The sequence below is a fragment of the Nothoprocta perdicaria genome, unplaced genomic scaffold (assembly GCF_003342845.1).
Source record: "Nothoprocta perdicaria isolate Ctin4 unplaced genomic scaffold, notPer1 scaffold_157, whole genome shotgun sequence".
NCBI classification, from domain to species: domain Eukaryota; kingdom Metazoa; phylum Chordata; class Aves; order Tinamiformes; family Tinamidae; genus Nothoprocta; species Nothoprocta perdicaria.
In genome coordinates this window covers 1,451,103-1,467,240 of record NW_020454727.1, presented here as the reverse complement: position 1 = coordinate 1,467,240, position 16,138 = coordinate 1,451,103, and the positions used below count along the sequence as shown (strand labels likewise).

The window sequence follows — 16,138 nt, the reverse complement described above, 5'->3', positions numbered from 1 at the left end:
TGGCCTCCCAAAGCCGATTGCTGATCGGATTGCGGTTTGCATTGGAGGAGCTGGAAGCAGCTCAGTGTCCGCYCCTTAAGACAATAATGGGATTGAAGCGCTCACACTTTATATAAGGGGCTATTTCCAGCCCCACGCTCCTCCTTTTCTTCATTCTGTTCTTATTAGCTGTTTGCATTTGTCATATACTGTCCTCTTTCAAAGCAGGGCATYCCCTATAGCAAGCTGAAGGGAGAGCGAGCACCTCTGTTTAACCCTTGAAACCCCTTTTGTCAAGGACACGTAGGGCTTGTATCTGCTTTAACCTCAATTTTTTAACCTTTATTTCTGTGAAATGACTTAGCTCAATGTAGAGGGCCAGAGCACAGAATTGATACTATGCTGAAAAGCAGCACAAGCCTCACTGCAATTGAAGTGTCYGAGCCCAAGGATTTAGGACAACAAAAACGCTTCTGCTTGGGCCCCATGGGCTGGACGGAGGAAGGGAAGTTACTGCCACAGACACGGCTGCAAATTTTGGCCACGGCTGCAGTGGAAGMGGTTCCTGCTCCCAAATCCATGTCCCAGCCGTGTGCCCCGCTGCATGAAGGAAGGGATTCAGCCTAACAGAGCAGCAAGCCCCAGGCTCAGCTCAGCTCAAGCTAAGAGGATGATGTGGGACAGCTCGTGACAGGCGAGCTCCACCATGCACCTGACATCGCCGGGCACCGCRGCACTGCTGGCAGCCCCATCCAGCTGGGATTTGCAGGATTTGCTGCCCCACTCCTCCACGGTGCTCTCAGGCTGGTGACCAGCACTCACGCTGCGAGTTCTCGCCAAGTTCAGCAGCACTTCTCTACCTTTTGTGCGTTTAGTGAACACTTGTGCAACACCAGTATCAACAGGCGCCACTGAAAGCAAGTAACCTCTGTAACTCAAACAGAACAGACAGAATGGGGACAGCGCAGCTTTAAACATATTTATTAGTCATGCACCAGCAAAACTAGGATAAATTYGATACACTTAGCACAGCAGCTATACCCAGTGTGGGTTTCCACGTTAAAGTGTCACTTCTTAATGAGCTGTGCATCTAGCACCACTCGYTTCTCACAAATACGGCTGGTCTTTTGAAAGTTCCCACTTCTTGAGTGGTGGCCCTGGTGTCACTGGCTTTTTTTCTGCTGTTGTCACTGCAGATTCTGAGCTGAGACAGAGGAAGAAAGAGAGACTCGAGTAGCTTTTAATAGCAGTTAATGAAGAACTCTCAAATGTAATCACAAGAAYGGGTTTTATTAGCACTGGAGAGCCTAGGTAAGTCAACAGACAACCAATTTGTTTATTTATTCAAGAAAAAATACAGAACTGAGGTATTAGCTCATCATTACTCTATGACCTACTGAATACAACACTAGTTTCTGGAAGAACTGTGTATTTTCAAGGCAGCTCGGTGTGCAGCTGCAGACGAGACCAGACCTACCTGCCGGCCTGAGCCCCAGCAGCGAGCGTTTTCTGCGCCGAGGCGACGACGACGGGCGGGAAAGTCTCCCTGCGCCCGTCRCGGGTGCAATAGTAGTTGTCTGCCAACTTGTGGCTGGGACCCACCGGGAGCCGAGGTGGCGGCTGGGTCCTGGGCAGCAAAAGTGTCACAATTTCAGTGCGTGTTACGGTAAATAGRGGCCCCTGTTGATGGGAGACCTGGAGGTGAGCATCGGGGTGCACTGCCCAGCCTGCAGCTGCAGAGGTTTTAAGGGCAGTTGAAGGTGCTTGAAGCAAATGCAACTCTGTCAAAAGCAGAGGCGGGCGGAGAGCAGCGCTCTGCTCAGAGCTCTGTGACAAGCTGCCCCTCAAGTGCAGGGGTCACAGCTGCTCTSCAGAGAGCAGAAACATGATAATCTGAAGCAAAAGGTGGCAAAAAACGGCGGGGGAACAGCAGGTAGGGAGCAGCGCGGAGCTCTGGCCTCACGACCAGGCCGGGGAGCAGCCGGCACCGCCTTTTACCTCTTGGAGATCTCGGTGTAGCGCAGCGCCAGCTTGGCCTGGAGGTCGCGCTGCAAGGCAAAGCAAGGCGCGGGCGGCTCAGCGCCGCGCTCCCCTCCCGGGGACGCGGGCAGGCCCCAGCGCCGCCTTTCCCCGCGCGCCGCCCTTACCCCCGCCGCGAAGTTGCGCAGCCGCTGGATGAGCCGAGTGGCCGTCGCCATCTTGGCTTCTCCCTGAAGGGCGCGCGCCGGAAGGCGCCTGCGGGGGGGGGTGGGGCGCGCCGCAAATCTCGCGAGAGCCAGCGGCGCTATAAAAGCGGGAGCAGTGGGGTGCGGCCTCCTTTGCCCGCCGCGCGCCGCCATGGACACGAGCCGCGTGCAGCCCATCAAACTGGCCAGGGTGCGGCGGCCGGGGGGCGGCCGGGGGACCCCGCGCCCGCCCCGCGCCGCTCACGCCTCTCTTGTGCCCGCAGGTGACCAAGGTGCTGGGCCGGACCGGCTCGCAGGGGCAGTGCACGCAGGTGAGCGGGGCTAGGCCGGCGCCGAGGCGCTGGCGCCGCGCGCTCCCCCGGCTCCCGCCTCGGCCCCAGCGCGGTGTCGCCTCCCCCAGGTGCGCGTGGAGTTCATGGACGACACGAGCCGCTCCATCATCCGCAACGTGAAGGGGCCCGTGCGCGAGGGAGACGTCCTGACGCTGCTCGAGTCGGAGCGCGAGGCCCGGCGGCTGCGCTAGGCCGGCGCTGAGGGAGTGCCCAGGTAGCCCCGGGTACCCTGCCCCGGTAGCCCCGGGTACCCTGCGTGGGTAGCCCCGGGTACCCCATTTGACTTCTCCCCTTTCCGGGCACTGAGGCTGGCAGCTCTCTAATCAAAACAGTTCATGCTGTTGCTTTTGCAGGTGGTGGAAACTTCTTGCATTGCCTCCGAGCCGCTCGCTGACACCTGCGCTGCTAGACATGGGTCACCATAGATGAGGATGGCGTTTTGAGTGAATACAATAAAATGTTTTCTTTTTTTCTTTTTTTTTCCCAATCCTGTTTTGTCTAGGTCTCAGTTACTGAGTGTGTGGATGTTAGAGCTTGTCTTGTGCAGCTGCCTCTAATTATTGCTTTCAGCAGGACAGAAACCCACTCTGCTTACTATGGGGATTGTGCTTAACCTTTTGGGATAAAATGCCCTCACTTTGGTGTTACTGATGGTTGCTGGTAACTTTGGTGATTTTTGAATTTTTATATTCATCTGTCTTTCACGGCAAAAAATAACTARTGTTTTCTTGAGTGCACTGACCTTAGTAGCGATCCTTCTGATAAATGCTTTCCTTGATATAACCACTGAGGTGGCACTATTAAATTACATGGACCTTCTTGGGATGTCAGTCTTTCGTAGCCAAGCTTTGGCTGCTTCTCTTTTTCTGCGTTCAGCAAGGTGCTCTGTGAAAGCTAATATAAATGAAATTATATTCTCCTGGTGGTCCCCCCTAAACAGGGAGTGTTTTTACCCCTTGCGGGAGCTTGTAAATCCCTATTCTTTATTTGTGATCTTGATTGTCCCTTCTGATTTAACATCAGCTTGAAAGGTTTGTTATTTTAGGCAGTTTTGAAGGTAAAGATGAGCCTGAAAATTGCTGGGCACAGAGGGGAGCTCCCTTGTAAGCCCTTTATTTGTTCCTGTGGCAGTGCTCATTTTTCCACCGGTTGGATGCTGCTGGTTTGTGATGTGGTGGAACGGAGTTAGGTCTGTGGCTCCTCATCCTGCATTCTTACTTTTGTCCTGGTCTCTATTGACAGTGTTCCTCTTCCCTGAACACATTTTGTTTAAGACATTTTACCAGCAGCTGAGAGTGACTTAAATATCTTAAAGTTGAGGATGGTACCTCTGGAATAGGCACTCAGCTTGCTAAACTGAGACAAATAGAGTTGTTTTTCTTCAAGAGCATTTGTGTTTCCCCCCTTTTGGGGGACATTTGTGCTGTACAGTCTTAGATGGATATTGTTCTCTGGAGCTAGCCCTTGTCTAGCAACTGTTTGTGCTGTCACTTGACCCATTTGACCCATTTTTATTTCCACTCTTTTTATCCTCATTTGAGGGGAAATATGTTCTTACAGTTCCTACATTATCCACAGGTGCAGAGCATGGCAGGCTAGTGATTTGTCYGAGCAGCTGCATCAGTGTGTGCCAAGTGAATGTGACTCAAGCCATCGGCTGCAGCACAGGGCTGGGATGGAGCTAAATCCATGCAAATCCCTATCGGGGGTGGCTCGGTGCAACTGCAGCCCAAATACCCCTCTGGTCTACGTGCTCCCCAGGTAAATGAGGAGGGAGGTGACCTTGCAATATCCCTGCACCTACTCAGACCATTGTGGTGGCAACTGGTTGCAGCAGAAGCCATGTCCAGGCTGCCCTGCTGCTTTGGCATGAGCAAACTGAGGAGATGAGAGACTGCTGACTGCCAGTGTGTTGTAAAAGGTCAAAATTTTACTTGAGTTTTTATTTGTATCTTAAAAATAAACATCAGTATTACTAATCAGTCAACGGGTGAAACCAAAGCAGGGAATATGAATTAGAATACTGGGGAGCAGCTGTGAGCATCTTACACTAATTTCAGTGCAAAGCTGGATCTGGTTTGTGGCAAGAATGGGATGTTGCCCAGAGCAAGTTTATTGGGGAGCATTTCCTAGCTTGCTGTGTGGCYAAGGCCAGCTCTGCATGGCACAGAAGTGGTGGTAGAGAGGAGGACAGACCATGAGCAGAAAGGGGAGCCGGGGCACTGTGCTGCTCTGTGAAGGGTTGAGAGCAGAGCCTGTCCCACGTGCAAAAGCCTTTCCTTGTCTTACTCTGCATTCCTAGTCCTTACCCTGAATTCCCACCTGGTTTGCTGCACACATGTGCGCGCGCACACACACACATGCTTCTACATACACATCCATCTTCACTACGCTTTCTCTGAACTCTTGGCTCTTCCCACATTTTTCCTGGAACAATTGTTAGCCCCCYTCTTCCCCTTTGAGTAGGACAGGAGGCAGAAAGGGACTTGCTGGCTCTTGTMTTCACAGTAGTTAAGAGTTTAGAATAAGCAGTGTTTACAGGGCAACCTCCCTGCCTCTAGATAAGGTCCCTGCTCCCARTGTGTGGGTTATGCAGTCTTGGTCACTCACCCCTAGCAGCCAGTTTTGCTCCTGATGAGCAAGACACTGATTTGATGATGAGCTATGTTTTTGACTAAGCAATATATATTTCGTGTGTGAGTGTGTGTGTGTGTGTGTGAGAGAGAGAGAGAGAGAGAGACTGTGTTAGGGAAAATTCAGATGTCAGCCAGGGAAGGAAATGCTGGAGAAAAAGGCAGTGAGTATTTGAGTTTGGGAATGCTCCCAGGGTATTTTTAAGGCAGTCTTAATCAGCTCTCCTGTTCCTTCTGTGATCAATATAGTGGGCTTCACCTTCCAGCACTGGGCAGCAGATCCAGGACCTAGCCAGGTTCCTTGCAAGCTGAAAATCTGGTGCGATCTTGCAGTTTTCTTCCCTGGCAAAAATGCTTTGTTTGACCTTTTCCTCCTGCCTTAAGCCGGGAGGTTTTATATTCCACCTSCCCTTTTAAACCCCCTGAAACTTGCAAGTTTTCCATGTCTTTGGAGGGAAGAAAAGACYAAAGCCTGTTCTGCTGGATCTGGTGACAGATTTACTAGCAGGGCTTGCAGCTGCCAGAGGCTGAAGACTCACCAGCCTCAGAGACACTGCAGGTAGAAGGCAGAGAAGAACTGCAGGCAGCTTCTGGTCCTCTCCTGGCTTTGTTCGTCTTTGGTAGTTTTAGTGGCTTTCAGAGGGCTCCAAGCTGGCACAGGGATGGTGACGGTGGGTCCAGGAGGGGACAGCGCTGGCTTCATCTCACTGTCTTTCCTACCCCAAGCTTGCTTGTTTGTCTTTGTGGCTTTGCAGAAGTAGGCAGCTGAGTCCAGGACGCTTCCTGCAGGTGAGTGAGCCCAAAGAGTGACGCCTGCTCTGTCAACAGGAGAATAAAAATGTCTGCAGCCTCAGTATGATAMGGCGCAAGGGGTGGGATGTGAATACAGCCCAGCACTGGTGGCAGCTCTCTGGGCACGCAGCTGGATCTGAAAGTGGCTCTAATCTGGTTTCTTTGGGCTCCCAGGGCTCTTGGTGCCTGTTGGTGATGTCCCCTGCTGCAGAGAGAGAGGACAGTTACTCAGCACCTCGTGCTACTTCCGTGGCTGCTGCATGGGACAGGACAGGGGAGCTGGGGGGCTCCACAGTACTCACGGGGGGCTGCGTSTTTGTGCTGTTGAGCTGGGCGTACATGAGCACAGCGATGTTGCTGTGACCGGCCTCCAGCGCGATGGCGACAGCGTTGTTCCCGTCCTAGACAGGGCACAAGGGCCGTTAGGGAGAGGTTTGGCAGARCAGTGGGAAGCAGCAAGGAGCCCAAGCACGTCTGAGCTGGAAAGGCTCGTGCCTCCCGAGCACCTCAAGACTCGAATCCTCGAGTGGGACTTACACTGTCCACGATGGAGATGTCGCAGGTGGGCTGAGCCAGGAGCAGCTTCACGGTCTCGATGCGGCCGTGCTCGCAGGCGCACATCAGTGCCGTTGAGCCCTCCTCATCCTGCAGGTTCACGTCAGCTCCACAAGCAAGCAGGGCTTCCACCATCTCCTGCCGCCCGTGGCTCACGGCCAGCATGAGTGCCGTCTGGCCGGCCTGCAATGCAAGGGACACTGCCAGGCTGCTCCTACTTGCACGTGACAGTGCCAGACCCCCTAGTCCCACTGCCCTAGGGAGGCTCTGCTGCTGTCCCCATGTTCTCAAAGAGGCTATGAGCATCTTGCCSAGAGACCAGGTGTGGGCACAACCGGAGAGCCCTGATGTGATGCCTTCCCCACGTCCTAGCCCAGGTTTGGAAACCACAGTCCTGCCCTCACGGTGGAGGGAGGAGGTGACCATGTCACCAGGAGCTGCTGGGGACAGGGAGTCAAGACAGCAGCAGCGAAGAGAGTCCCCAGCCCGCACCAACCTGGCTCGCCTTGGCGTTGACGTTGCCCATGCTGAAGAGTCTCCTGACCACGTTCATGTCCTCCTCCTGCTCAACGGCTGCCAGTGCTGCCAGCATGAGGGCCGTGTAGCCGGCTTTGTTCTGGTGGTCCACGTTACAGACCCCTGCGAGGGAAAGGCAATATGGGTGACTTGGGACATCAGTGATGCCTCGTGACCTCCTCCTACAACCCRGCTGCATCCCGTGGTCTCACTCGGGCATCTTGGGGGCTGTTTTTCATAGGAAAGCGAGATTGTCCAAGCCCTGGTGCAACTTCTTGTGGGGATGGGGAGCTGCAAGGAGACCTGGAGCAACGTGAGGTCCCTGGGGAGAGGGGTAAACAGCGGAGTCGAGGCCACCCACCAGTGTCCAGGAGCAGCTGCACAATGTGGAAGTTGGAGTGGGAGACGCTGTAGTGCAGAGCCGTGTTGCCGTTGCTATCTGCCAGGTTGACCACGTGAGCCAGGAGGGCTGGCGAGACCTCGGCGAAGGCCAGGAGGTGGTTGGCGACGGTGTCGGGGATGGATGACTTCTGGCTGGACACACGGAACCACTCCTGGAGCACCAGGCTGCTACTGGTGAGCTGCAGATGGTGAGTGGGACTGAGAACATTCCCAGGCACAACCAATCCTGGGCATGTGGTCATGTCCCTCCAGCACCTACGTTACCCTGGAGGGACGCTGCCACCACCTCCAGCCCCAGTGTCCAAGCAGGAAGACAGGTTCTCAAAGCAGAGCCCCTTGCTGGGATGCCCCTATAGGACATCCATAATTGAGTCCATGTGACTTTTGGGGTAATGGGGGAATGGTCAGCCTACGGAACTGCTTCTCTTGCAGAAAGTTGTGCTCTCCAAACTCCGGCTGGAGGCCACCAGACTTTGACCTCACATGGGAGCAGAGAACAAGGGCATGTTTTGGAGATGGAGGGAACTTGGTCAATCTTTTCTGGACGRCTTCTGGGAAGGCGAAGCTCCAACTGTGCCCACCAGCCAGGGACAGTCAGCCYGCTTCCTCAGGGAGCTGCCAGGACCCAGGAGAATAAGGGGCCAAGGCGTCCCACCCACAGCACCCTCACTCACCACCTCTTTGCTCTTGGCCGCTCCGGGGTGGCCCAGGTAGCTCCTGACGATGAGACAGGCCTCCCGCATCCTGGGGTTCAGCTCGAACCTGGCGGGGAGAACAAGGGAGACACTGAGTGGGGGCCAAGCCAGCGCCTGTGCGTGTCCATGTGGGGCTGCAGGATCTCCTCACCCCACCGAAACAGCCCTGGCAAGGAGCGCCCTGTGTCCCTCCCAGGGACTGGCATCCCGGCTGCCTTTCCGTCTCTGCAAACATGCGCTGGGCTCAACGCTTCCCACAGGAGCAGGGTGGGAAGCTGCTCCGTGTTCCTGCCCAGGGGAGCTGCACAGAGATGCTCTCCTGTCCCTGCTCTGGCAGGAGAGGGCCTGGCTGAAGAACTGAGCCTTATATGGCCCTGCTTGGCAGAGATTTGCCCATTTTTAGGATGATTTTTTCTTGGAAAATGCCATGGAATTTGTTTTTCAGTCCAAATTATCTCCCCTAACGAAAAGGCAGCTGCCTCCTTAGCTCCATATTCTCCTTAGGAGCCCCAAAGCACAATGATTTCTTTTTCTTTTTTTTTTTTTTCCCGATTTTTTTTTTCTCTCCCAACCAACAGTTTCTGCAGGAGGCCAATGCTTTTTCCCCAGCATCCACACCAAAACACGGCGAAATCTCTCTGAAAGGAGCCCAAACCTGCTGCCCCACCAGCGCCCTCCCYGCCGGCAGCCCCTTCCCGCACTTACTTCTCCTTCACCTCGGTGAGCTCCGTCCCGGCCACGCCGTCATTCCCAGCCCCGGGCTCCGGCTCTGGGCCGCCCGGCTCGTTCTCGCCTCCCTCATCCGAGGTGTCCGTGTCTCCCTGCACGTCACTGTCGGAGCTGTCCGCTGAAGCCTTCTCGGAGGAGCTGACTCCCTCCTCCTCCTCCTCCTCCTCCTCCTCTGGTTCCTCCTCCTCCTCACTGGACGTGGTCTCGTACCTGTGTGTGGAAGGAGAGGGGCAGCGCAGGGAGGCCACCGGTGACCACCCACCCCTCTTGGCTCTGCGGCACCTACTCGCCGTTGAGCACCCCTACGAACTGCAGGCTCTTTTTGCTGCCTTCGGCCTCACTCCTGCCGTCCCGCTTCTTCATGATGGACTTCAGGGCTCCTGGAGGGACATGGAGATGCTGGTGGGGYGAGCCCAGCCCCTGGTGCTGAGACCAGGCACTCCTCATGACATGAGTAGCGCTGCTGTCGCGTTACCTTCCCTGACACCAACTCACCGGCTGCGGGGCTGGGGGCTGCTCTGCCATCCACTGCGGGGTCCTCCTGTCCCAGCTCTGCTGTGACCGGGCAGGCGTCCTCCTTCCTCAGGGACCCCCCTTCTCCTCCGAGGTTGGCCTGGACACCCTTCTCCTCCCGCGACACCGGCGTGTCGGGCCCCACAGCCGCATCCTTCCCTTCGGGGCGGCAGCTGATGCTAACGGAGGCGGTGGATGGCGAGCAGCTCACGGCGCGCTCGAGCGTCTCTGGGCGCTCGCTGGCAGCCTTCATCCCCTCGGCCTGCACYGCGGCCTCGGCCACGCGCGGCTTGGCCAGCACCTCCTTGTCCACGAGGCGCCGCGGCCGCCGCGCGCACACCTCCACGCGCAGCTCCTCCAGCTCCCGCGTGGCCTCGCGCAGGTGGCCCTCCATGAGGGCGATCACCTCCTTCTGGTGGCCCACCGTGTGCTGCAGCAGCTCGAGCTCCTGCTCCGCCTCGCTGCGCAGCCCCAGCGCCGACTCCAGCACCCACACGGCCGCGTCCCTGCGCTCCGGCTCGGCGCCGGCCGCCCGCGGTGGGGAGCACGAGGGGCCCCCGTTGCTGGCGGGACGCTCCTCGCCCGGGGAGTCGCAGGGTTTCTCAGCGGGCCTGGCTGAGCGGCCGCCTTTGCCGCTCCTCTCCGACACGCAGAGCTTCTCCGTGAGCTTCCGCAGCTCCGCGATCTTGCTGGCCCGCGCCTTGGGCGGCTCCGCGTCGGCCTCCGCGCCGGCAATGCGGCCCGGCGCCGAGCGCGGCTCCGCCGCCAACTTTTCCAGCAGCACGGCCTTCTCGCGCGTGAGCTCGCAGATCCTCCTCTGCAGCGCGGGGATGGCCTTCACCTGCTCCTCCAGCTCGCGGAGCTGCCGCAGCGCCGTCGCCATCTGCTCGCGCACGTGCTGCAGCGGCGCGGCGCCCGGCGTGCTGCGCCCCGAGGCGCTGGGGCTCAGCCTGCCGCAGCCGGGCGCCGCCTGCCCGGCGCCGCTGCCGCCCGAGGGGACGCCCACGGGTGACGGGGTCGGGGCCAGTCCCGGTGGGACGAGAGTCCCGCTCTCCAGCAAGTGGCCCTGCTCCTGCTCCAGCCTCCTGCTCGTCTCCAGCAATGTCTTCTCCACGCGGGGGTTCCTCAGGGGGCCCTTGCAGGCGGGCGGCGGGAGCAGCCTCGGCGCTGGCGATGGGGACGCGGGCTGCGAGGCCTGCTTGCCCGGAGGCTCCGAGGCCGCACAGCCCTGCGGTGACGGCAGTGCCGCTGGCCTCCCCTCCTCGCTGGTCGTGGATGTGAGGGACTCGGTGGATGTCCAGCCGCTCGTCTGGCCGCCGGGGCTGCGCAGCGCGCCGAGGGGCTGCCGGGCCCCCTTGGCCCTCCGAGGCAGGGGCACTTTCTTGAGCGTTTGGCCGCTCTCGATGTCATCGACGTATTTTAGGAAATCCAGGTCCAAGAGGAAGCCATAGGGCGTCTCTACTGAGTACGAGCTCTTCTCACCATCATCCTGGTCCCTGTACAAGAAGGGGCCACCAAGATCTGCAAGACAAGCAGGGAGAAGCTGGGATGCAACCGGCAGGGGAAGGTTTTCCAACCGAGCTGTCCTGGGTGAGCTGGAATCTGCATCCCGCGGTACAGCTGCATGATGACACAAGGGTGGCTTGCTCCTGCTACCACGGCAGCTTCACAGCCAGCTCCAGGGCAGAGGCCTGTGGCCAGTGGTGTCCCCCAGGGTGAGTACTGGGCCCAGTGCTGTTCAACCTGCTCGTTAATCACTTGGACGAGGGCACTGAGTGCACYCTCATGCTCTGGATGTTCCTGCTGGAGCAGGGGGTTGGACTGGATGATCTCTAGAGGTCCCTTCCAACCTCAACCGTTCTGTGATTCTGAAGCTGTTTGATGCTTCAAGGCACCCGCTCTGTGACGGGGAGCCTGGTGCTGGGGTGAGGACGTGCTCGGTGTTCAGCCCGTGATGCTGTGGCAGCTCAGGTCCTTCACTGTCCCCTGCCCAGTGAGAGCCCCACCGTGTCCCCCGCGAGCCGCCGCCTGTACCTGGCAGGTTCTGGTTCAGGTGTGTGGGCTGAGCCATTTCCTCCGCAGGGCCACCGCCAGCCAGGGCACTGTCAGCCTGCAACGAGAGCGGGCTCACAGTCCTGCGAACGCTCCTGACCGGGAGCAGCCGCAGCCGGCGAGCCACATTCGAGACCAAACCCCGAGCCCGGGCAGCGTCACCGCGCKCTCCCCGCTCCCTGGCTACCATCCCGGCCCCATCCCGAGCCTGCGGATCTGTCCCGGCTCCCCAGAGCCGCCCGCGCCGCTCCAGCCCTCCCGCCCCGGCTGCTTCCCGAGCGAGCGGCGCGGCCGGGACCGCCTGCGAACTGGGGATTGTTTGTACATTTAAGGAATGTTCCGCGGCCCGGCGGGGGTCGGCGTGGCCGCCCGGGCTCCCCGGCTCCGAGGAGCTGCTGCCAGCGCCCGGAGAGTGCAGCCGTGAGTCAGAGCGCGGCTGTGCTGGGGGCACAGGCTGCGAGGAGAAGGAGGAGGAGGAGGAGGAGGAGGAGGAGGCCGCCGGCACCCGCTGAGGCTTTGGGGCGCGATCCTCCCGCAGAGGTTTGTACTGGAACAGAGGAGCTCTGGCAAAGCCACGTCACCAGAGGCGGGTCCCGGCTCCGCTGAGCCCTGGGCAAGCTCCTTCCTCGCTGCATCAGCCGCCCAGGGGACACGGGGAGGGATCTCAGCCGCCCAGGGGACACCGGGAGGGATCTCAGCCTCATCCAGCTCCCTTCCCGGCGTCCTTGGGGAATCCCACATCCCTGGGGAAGCTGCCTGGGTCATGCAGGGCCTGGCCTGTCCCCTCCACTTGGCACTTGGCGTTTGGCAGCTCTCACTTATCTGCAGTGAGCGGCCGCCAGCGCTCTTGGCACGGCTGCCGCACCCTCCCCATCACCTCTAAAATTAGTTCCTGCGGCCCCAGCGCTTCCATAGTAGGTGCTGAGCAGGGAGAATCTCTTCTGGCTGATAAGGCCCAGTGAGGAGAGAAAGAAATGCAAAGAAATGCTCAAAATAGAGTGATGAAGCAGCGAGCTTGCTTTTCTCAAGATAGAATCCCAGAATCCCAGAATCATGGAATGGTTGAGGTTGGAAGGGACCTCTAGGGATCATCCAGTCCAACCCTCTGCTCCAGCAGGGACACCCAGAGCAGGGGGCACCCGGGCACATCCAGGTGGGTTTGGGAGACCTCCAGAGCAGGAGSCTCCGCAGCCTCCCTGGGCAGCCTGGGCCAGGGCTCGGGCACCCTCACACTGCAGAAGTTCCTCCTCACGTGGAGATGGGGCTGCCTGGGGTTCAGCTTACACCCATTGCCCCTTGTCCTGGCACTGGCCGCCACTGGGAAGAGCTTGGCCCCTTCCTCCCTACTCCCTAATTCCCTGTGGGACAGCAGCACAGGGTGGGAAGGCATGCGGGATTGTTAGCTATGGAGCAAAGGCAGGAGGGGCTGGAACAGAGGCTCCCACTTGTGCTGGGGGCCAAGCCCTAATCCAAACCCTGGGGCTCCCCCCGCTCCGCTGCCAACCCCCCTGCAGCCGGATCCTGCCTGCACAGCCCAGGGAGTGCAACCTCTGCATCCCATGGGGACTGCTCCACTCCTGCACCGAGCTGCGCTCCGGGCTCAGCCATTCCCGCACTGCCAGCTCCATGCCCGCCAAGGGAACCTCCCAACGGGCACCGGCTGCCTGGAAAGGCTCCACCGCCGCCTCCTCGAACCTGGCCGGTTCTGGGAAAGAGCTCGCTTCCTTCTCCATACATCGCAGCGCTCCTTCCTCGAAGTGATTTAACAGTGCCCGGGCCAGCCCAAGGGGCTTCGCACATGCTGTAAATCAAATGGGAGGAAGAGGGACGGCAGCAAGGCAGGGCCACGTGGCTCCGGCGCTCGTCAGGACGAGTGGGGCCGCTTCCTCGGAGGAAACAGCTCCCTTCCGCTGCAGGACCGGGAATTGTCCTGCCTGGGGCCAGGCCAGGAAAAACCACCCGGCTCCATCCCTGGCTTCCCGCAGAGCCGTCAAACAGCCCGGGATTGGTGACATCCCGCCTTGCCCAAGGCCGGCTCCTTGCACAAGCCCTGGCCGCCGCTCCGGAGCCCTTGGCGGGGCTGTGCCGAGTGGGAGCCGCCGAGGACGCTGCTCTCTGCTCCGCTGACCCAGGGACGTGATCCTGTCTGGCCGTCCACGTGCCCAGCTCCCAGTCCAGCAAAGAGCCTCGCTCTCTGGCCCTGCATCGCTCAGCCCTGCGTGTTTTTGGCCCGCAGGGGTGGGGTGGACAAGAGGAGCAGCCTCCGCTTTTGCTCAGCTATGAACCAAACCAAACTGTCCCTGCCACCACCAAGATGCAAAACGCCAGTGACGGCAAAGCAGCGCAGAGCCCCGTTCCCATGGCGCTCCCAGCTCGATCACACTCCCAATCCATGCACAATGTCCGGAAACGGCCACCCRTCAGTACTCGGGAATACACAAGCAGCAAGGTGCCTGGGAGCAGGGTGAGCAGAGCGGGYCCCAGGGCAGAAACCCTCTAGGCTGGGGCTGGTGCTGGCAGCTACGGGGAGATAGGGTGTGAGCTACAAGCACCAATTCCATCCCTAGCATGAATCCCCAGTGTGAACAGTGGCAGAGTGGGATGACCAAGCTGCAGAGCCYGGCCAGGCCGGCACGGGGGGCCACCAGGCTCTCGGTAACACGCAAAGTGCCCCAGGAAAAGCAGCAAGAGGGCATGGGGCTGGGCAGGGTGTTATTTGCACAGCTGCAGAAATGAGCTGYGTCCAGTGCTCGCAAAGCCCTTTGCCTCCTCCTTCCCCAGCTCGCTGCCCAGGTAGCCCTTGACACCAAGGCCTTGCTTGCCTGGATGTCCCCAAGCTGGGATGCCCCCCGTGAGGCCGCGCTGGTGAGAGGGTTAAGCGGCTGCATTTGTGTCCCCAAAGTGGCCACTGCCTGCACAAAGCCACCCTTGTCCTTGGCAGGCCCCATGCCAGCGACTCCACTTCAAAGGGAAGAAACACGTGCCAGCTTGGCTCGGATGCCACCAGGATAGCCCACGCTGGTGGCGTTGTTGGAAGGGGCCACGGTGCTGGCAGCATAGCAGGTGCTGCACTGCCCCGCACGGTCCCCACACTGTGCCCAAGGAGGGACATGGCCATGCAGGGACCCCCCAGCAGCTCCCACTGCTTTGCTTGTACCAGCAGCAAGTGCTGGGGGCAGGTGAAGCCAGGACAGCCTCAGCTTCCTTCTGTGAAGCGAAAATTCCCTCCTGCCCGCTGGCAGGCTGCTTCTGTGGAGGAGAATACCCGAAGCTTCAGGCCCAGGCTGGAGCCACCCAGCTCAAGGACTCTTAAAAATAAAGCAAATGCCATGAGAGCCACACTGGGTGTCCTCCCTGCGAGGAGCAGCTGGCCGGGGAGCTGCCGCCCGTATGTGTCGCCCCCACGCTCGAGTCACGAGCTAATGATGCCCACGCTGAGCAGGGAGCAGTTGGTGACTGTGGGGCAGAAACCGAAGGCACCGGCTGGTCCCTGCTAAGGGCCGGACACAGCAAGCCTGTGGGTTTTGGGAAGCTCCAGACCTGCATTCTTCCAGCAAGGGATTGAATAGAAAGCCGAATGGGGAGGGCAGGAGACAAGGGGCTCTCCCATGCCCCAGGGCAAGAGGCCAAGTCCAGCTCCTGCTGCTCAATAGCTCCAYGTGGGAGCTCCACAGCTGCTCCCAGCTCCGGCGTGGCCTCTCCCAGGAATGTGCCTTGGTCCAGCCAGAGGTGCTCAAACACTGCAGGGCGACCGCGGGGCTGGACGTGCTGCTGGCGCTCGCGCAGCATCCACGGGAGCCAAAACATTGAGGTCATGAGGAACAGAGTCCAGAGCAGCTCAGCCAGTGCAACTTGATTTATCCCTGGAAGGCGTTTCCAAGCATTTCCCTCCGAGCTGCGCTGGGAGATAAGCCCTGAACCGCGGGCTGAGGCTGCTCCAAAGCTAAAGGGAAAGCACTGAGAGAGCAGACAGCTTTCTCTGCAGTGAGCAGGCAAACCCTGCYGGGATTTGGGCTCCTTGCACAGCCCCACAAGGGACCAGTTACCTCTGTCCTGCCTCATTGTGGTGGCACTTTGCAGTGTCCCCAAGGCTCTGTGTGCCACCTGGACCACCGCGGTACTGGCTGGGCAGGGGTGCTTGGCTTTCCCGCGCTTTCCCGGCTGGCCAGGTGTGCCTGTGATGACGCAGCCGGCAGGAACGGGAAAAGCTCCCATGTTTCCACCAGCCTAACTTGAGGGCTGGGCTGTTATTTATGGAGCCGCTGTTGTCATCGCCCGGCAGGACGGGCGGGTGGGAAGCAACGAGGGCTGCTGGGGCTCGTGCAGCCCGCGGAGCTTGTGTGTCACTCGAATAACAAGGGACACACAGGGGTCCACTTGCTACTCTGGAGATAACACCGGCCACTCGCCCTGTGCTCTTCCCAGCACCTCCCARTTCCTGCGGGGCTGGTGACACCCCTCGTGTAGGATTTGCAACAAGTGCCAGCAGCCAGAGGTGCCCCCWGGGGCCAGGAGCGAGCAGGGAGGGTGCGTCTCAAGACAGGCTTTGATTTACGCCCAGGCCAAACAGACAGGTTTAGGGTGTTCGCAGTGTGACCCACCCCCCGCRCACCCATGGGTGCTGCCTGCTGTAGCCCCTTGAGCCGCCTCGGCCCCATGGGGAGCATCCCGAGCCCCACAGCACCCTGGGGCGCCCCACGGCATTCCGCAAGTCCCAGCACGCCGGAGAGCTTTGCTGCCCACCCCGGAGACAG

The 16,138-nt window shown here is 59.4% G+C and overlaps 3 protein-coding genes across 3 annotated transcripts; 1 reads left to right on the top strand and 2 right to left on the bottom strand.

Moving 5' to 3' along the window:
* Positions 1 to 983: 983 nt before the first annotated feature.
* On the bottom strand, positions 984 to 2,189 carry NDUFA7 (NADH:ubiquinone oxidoreductase subunit A7). Its single transcript, XM_026035252.1, has 3 exons — positions 2,127 to 2,189; positions 1,978 to 2,027; positions 984 to 1,606 (listed from the first exon to the last, which is right to left on the bottom strand). Exons 1-3 carry the CDS (start codon positions 2,175 to 2,177, stop codon positions 1,453 to 1,455), a joined length of 255 nt encoding a protein of 84 aa, XP_025891037.1. The 5' UTR covers positions 2,178 to 2,189; the 3' UTR covers positions 984 to 1,452.
* A 113-nt stretch (positions 2,190 to 2,302) lies between these two features.
* On the top strand, positions 2,303 to 3,227 carry RPS28 (ribosomal protein S28). Its single transcript, XM_026035242.1, has 4 exons — positions 2,303 to 2,355; positions 2,429 to 2,476; positions 2,566 to 2,711; positions 2,851 to 3,227. The coding sequence occupies exons 1-3, from the start codon at positions 2,317 to 2,319 to the stop codon at positions 2,686 to 2,688; spliced, it is 210 nt and encodes a 69-aa protein (XP_025891027.1). The 5' UTR covers positions 2,303 to 2,316; the 3' UTR covers positions 2,689 to 2,711; positions 2,851 to 3,227.
* Positions 3,228 to 4,417: 1,190 nt separating this feature from the next.
* On the bottom strand, positions 4,418 to 11,403 carry KANK3 (KN motif and ankyrin repeat domains 3). Its single transcript, XM_026035168.1, has 10 exons — positions 11,367 to 11,403; positions 9,315 to 10,853; positions 9,106 to 9,199; positions 8,796 to 9,029; positions 8,070 to 8,157; positions 7,355 to 7,574; positions 6,974 to 7,116; positions 6,460 to 6,660; positions 6,225 to 6,323; positions 4,418 to 6,127 (listed from the first exon to the last, which is right to left on the bottom strand). Exons 1-10 carry the CDS (start codon positions 11,401 to 11,403, stop codon positions 6,071 to 6,073), a joined length of 2,712 nt encoding a protein of 903 aa, XP_025890953.1. The 3' UTR covers positions 4,418 to 6,070.
* Positions 11,404 to 16,138: the final 4,735 nt, after the last annotated feature.

Coding starts and splice junctions, on each gene's coding strand:
- RPS28 (XM_026035242.1), top strand. CDS start 2,317: ATGGACACGAGCCGCGTGCAGCCCATCAAACTGGCCAGG. Junction 2,356..2,428: donor AGCCCATCAAACTGGCCAGG/GTGCGGCGGCCG, acceptor TTGTGCCCGCAG/GTGACCAAGGTGCTGGGCCG. Junction 2,477..2,565: donor CGCAGGGGCAGTGCACGCAG/GTGAGCGGGGCT, acceptor CGCCTCCCCCAG/GTGCGCGTGGAGTTCATGGA.